The sequence below is a fragment of the Rhea pennata genome, unplaced genomic scaffold, assembly GCF_028389875.1.
Source record: "Rhea pennata isolate bPtePen1 unplaced genomic scaffold, bPtePen1.pri scaffold_32, whole genome shotgun sequence".
NCBI classification, from domain to species: Eukaryota; Metazoa; Chordata; class Aves; order Rheiformes; family Rheidae; genus Rhea; species Rhea pennata.
This window is the reverse complement of record NW_026907679.1, coordinates 2,145,743-2,149,577: the sequence shown is the minus strand read 5'-3', so window position 1 is coordinate 2,149,577 and position 3,835 is coordinate 2,145,743. Positions and strand designations below refer to the sequence as shown.

The 3,835-nt window shown below is 51.8% G+C and overlaps 1 protein-coding gene across 1 annotated transcript; it reads left to right on the top strand.

Annotated features, from left to right (window-relative positions):
- Window positions 1–2,467: 2,467 nt before the first annotated feature.
- On the top strand, window positions 2,468–3,424 carry LOC134154537 (olfactory receptor 14A16-like). The gene has a single exon (XM_062601211.1). The coding sequence runs from the start codon at window positions 2,492–2,494 to the stop codon at window positions 3,422–3,424; it is 933 nt and encodes a 310-aa protein (XP_062457195.1). The 5' UTR covers window positions 2,468–2,491.
- Window positions 3,425–3,835: the final 411 nt, after the last annotated feature.

Below are 3,835 nucleotides of genomic sequence, written 5' to 3'. Positions count from 1 at the left end.
GATCTGAATCTAAATGCAACCCAGGGTCTTCTAAACCAGGATGTGATGCCGAGATTGACTGAACCATGTGTCAGTGAACTCTCTTCTTGTCCCTGTCTGGGTGTCGTGCCTAGTTAGGAGATGGGACTAGGAGCTTGCAGATGAGGACATTTCCACTTATCATAGACAGCCATCCTCTGATGAAATAAATGGCAATGTTGGAATCAGTGTCTCTGCACTCTTTGGAAAGGGAAAACAGGTGACTATTTTAGTCTGCTTGAGGGAACATCTCCCAGGAGGAGGGAGCACAAGGGACAGAACAACTGCTTCCTTCAGCTGTTCCTGTGCTCCTGAGCTGAGGCCAGTTTTGGGGACAGAGGTTGCTCATGGCAACCTGGCAGCACTGCTGAGAGATGGCTGTGTCCCAAGGCAGCTCCTCTGCAAAGAGCAGCAGGACTCTGGGCACTGCCTGCTGCTGCTGAGGAGATGAGATGAGAGAAGACAGAAGTGAAAGGCAGTGTGGAGTGAGAGGCCAGAGGAGAGCTCCTTCTGGAGGAAATCTTCACAGCCTTTTGCATGGTAAGTCTCTGGCTCCAGGGCAATGCTGCTGTGTTTCCTGGAGGAGTCTTCTAAGCCCATCCCATCCCATGAATGTGGAGGATCAGGAGAAACTTCAGAGCAAAGATTCCCTGCCACATGATTAGAGGGACATGTCATCCTGCTCCTTTCTTGGAGGGATGGCTGTAGGGGTGTGAAGCCTGGTTGTGCACTCAGGTGGTCATGGACTACTCCAGAGCAGACTCTATGCGCTCCAGGGTGCTGTGTGCCTGGGGCAGTGATTCTGCTGCCTGAGAGGGTCAGCACTCAGCCTGCCTGGGGAGCTCCACACAATGCTGCAAGGTGAAAGCTCTGGGTGGAAGGAGGGACCCCTGGCAGGGCAGGTACTTTGTCCCATGGAGAGGCTGCTGCATGTGTCAGGGCTGGGGGACATATCCAGAGGTGACCTTTCACCAGGAATGCCAAGGCAGGGGAGAGCTGAAAGAGAAGGTGCTTTCATGAGTTGGTGCTTTCAGTTATTTTCTGTTTGGGTGGGGTGAAATGGGACTGAATGTGTCAGGTTTAAAAGAGTACTGAGGCTCCAGGACAGTGACACTGAGAGGGATGTCATTGCCAAACTTTGAGAGGAAACTATCAACTCCAGTGACTCCTCTCCTCTCCCACCCAATACAGCCCTCTTCTCTCAAGGTTGTGGAGTCCAGGGCATGAGTCATTTCCTCAGCAGCCAGACACTGAGGACAGGAAACACTCCTGAGTGTGTCTCTATCCCTCCCTGTCCCTGCCTCCCTTGGCACAAATATCATGACATTGTTCCATTTCCTACCTGCCCATTCTGCCCTTGTCCTTCCCCTTGGGCTCTCTAAGCATGGCGGGGGGGGGGGGAGGGGGAGGCGGGAGGGGGTTGATGCATGGCTGACACCAGCCATGTGGTCCTACCATGCAGACGTGTCTTTGACAATGAGGTACCCAAATCTCCCTCTAACCTGTGGGGCTCTGGACAATGCAGTTGCCCAGGAATGAGCCAACTCTCTCTTCCGAACACCCTCAGCATCCTTAAGACATTCAGCCATTTCCCTGGGGTGTCTGGCTGGGCTGCATGCTGCCCTCCAGAAGGGCACAGCTCTCTCTTTGCAGCTGGGTGTAACCCAGCTGCCCCAGGAAGAAGTCACCTAGATACTGAGAACATGGAAATGCTGCTGGGAGGCTGGCTGTAGGCAGCTGGAAGGAGCCCAATGTGTTGGTGGCCAGAAGGGGAGGGCTGGGACCCCCCCCCCCCCCCCACATTCCCTCCTAAGGAGTGCTGATGGGCACTTTGGAAGTGGATTTCTCTGCTCTCCGCAGTGCCATTTCTTTTTTGGTGACATGAAATAGAAACTTTTTGCAACTGTGCTTCACCTCGGAGAGGGGAGCACAGCGCATCTGAGAATAAGGCAGGTGGACAGGCCAGTGCTCCTCCCTCTGCACTAACACCAGAGCGAGTGTTTTCCCCCCTCTAGAATCACAGCTGGTCACTCTGAGTGCAGTAGTAATGTTGGGGATTTCTATCTCCATGAAGCTTCCTCTGGTGTCACAGGGTCAACAGAAGGAAATCAGAAAAGCCTTAAAACTATTCATGAACCCATATTGTTTAGACCTGGGAGTGAAGTTGCTGAAATCCCTTCAAAATTATCAGTGAATTAAATCTGACCAGACCTGGGTATATAAATCTTAGTCACATTTGTTCCCATGTATGCAGTGCTGTAGGTCAGGACTGATTCCTTGAGAACCCACGGGCAGAGGCCACTTCTTTTCACAGCAAAATCAACCAGAGCTGAGTGATGGTGCTGCTGAGATGGGAAAAGGTAATGTGTGTTTGTGTTTGGGAGGTTTTATGAGAAAGCTTTGCTCAGAGAAGTCTGTCCTAAATTCTGTTTGTCTGTTTTTCCTTGGAGTCTCCAATGCTCAGAGGAAGCAAATGCACAACAGCAGCTCCCTCAACGAGTTCCTCCTCCTGGCATTTGCGGACACGCAGGAGCTGCAGCTCTTGCACTTCTCCTTCTTCCTGGGCATCTGCCTGGCTGCCCTCCTGGGCAACGGCCTCATCATCACAGCCATAGCCTGTGACCACCACCTCCACACCCCCATGTACTTCTTTCTCCTTAATCTCGCCGTCCTCGACCTTGGCTCCATTTCCACCTCTGTCCCCAAATCCATGGCCAATTCCCTGTGGAACACCAGGTCCATTTCCTACTCAGGATGTGCTGCCCAGGTCTTCCTGGTTGTCTTCTTACTTTCCGCAGAGTATTCTCTCCTCACTGTCATGGCCTATGACCGCTACGTTGCCATCTGCCAACCCCTGCACTACGGGATCCTCATGGACAGCAGAGCTTGTGTCAAAATGGCAGCAGCTGCTTGGGCCAGTGGGTTTCTCAATGCTCTCCTGCACACTGCTAACACATTTTCACTACCACTCTGCCAAGGCAACACAGTGGACCAGTTCTTCTGTGAAATCCCCCAGATCCTCAAGCTTTCCTGCGCAGAATCCTACCTCAGGGAAGTTGGGCTTATTGTGGTTACTGCCTGCTTAATCTTTGGGTGCTTTGTTTTCATTGTGCTATCGTATGTGCAGATCTTCACTGCTGTGCTGAGGATCCCCTCCGAGCAGGGCCGGGGCAAAACCTTTTCCATGTGCCTCCCACACCTGGCTGTGGTCTCCCTGTTTGTCAGCACTGTCATCTTTGCCTACCTAAGGCCCTCCTCCATCTCCTCCCCAGTTCTAGATTTGGCGGTGGCTGTTCTGTACTCAGTGGTTTCTCCAACAGTGAACCCTCTCATCTACAGCATGAGGAACAAGGAGCTTCAGGAGGCAGTGAGGAAACTCATTCACATGGTACTACTTCAGCAGTAATCATAGAATGGTAAGGTTGGAAGGGACCTCTGGAGATCATCCAGTCTAGCCCTCAGCATAGCCCTGTATAGGGATTGAACCCACGACCTTGGCGTTACCAGCACCACACTCTAACCAACTGAACTAAACCTGCCACCATCTCTCCTCACAACTGATTCCCAGTTCATCTCCACAGCTCTTGTGCTTTGGGAGTTCTGTCTGTGATAATCATGTTTGTGCAGAGATGTCTGAATTCCTCCCACATTTCTGGAGGCAGAAACCTTGTCTTTCTCACAGAGGCCTTCTGTAAATCTGCCTATCACTGTGTCAGAGCTGGCCTCCCAAGTAGCATCTCTGTAATAAAAGAGAGTCTTCTAAGTACTGTGCCTGAATGATGGGGTCTTTTTCCAGAGCTGGAGCCAAGAATGTGCT

What these genes read in the sequence shown, in the direction of transcription:
- LOC134154537 (XM_062601211.1), top strand. Translation starts at nt 2,492, where the DNA reads ATGCACAACAGCAGCTCCCTCAACGAGTTCCTCCTCCTGGCATTTGCG.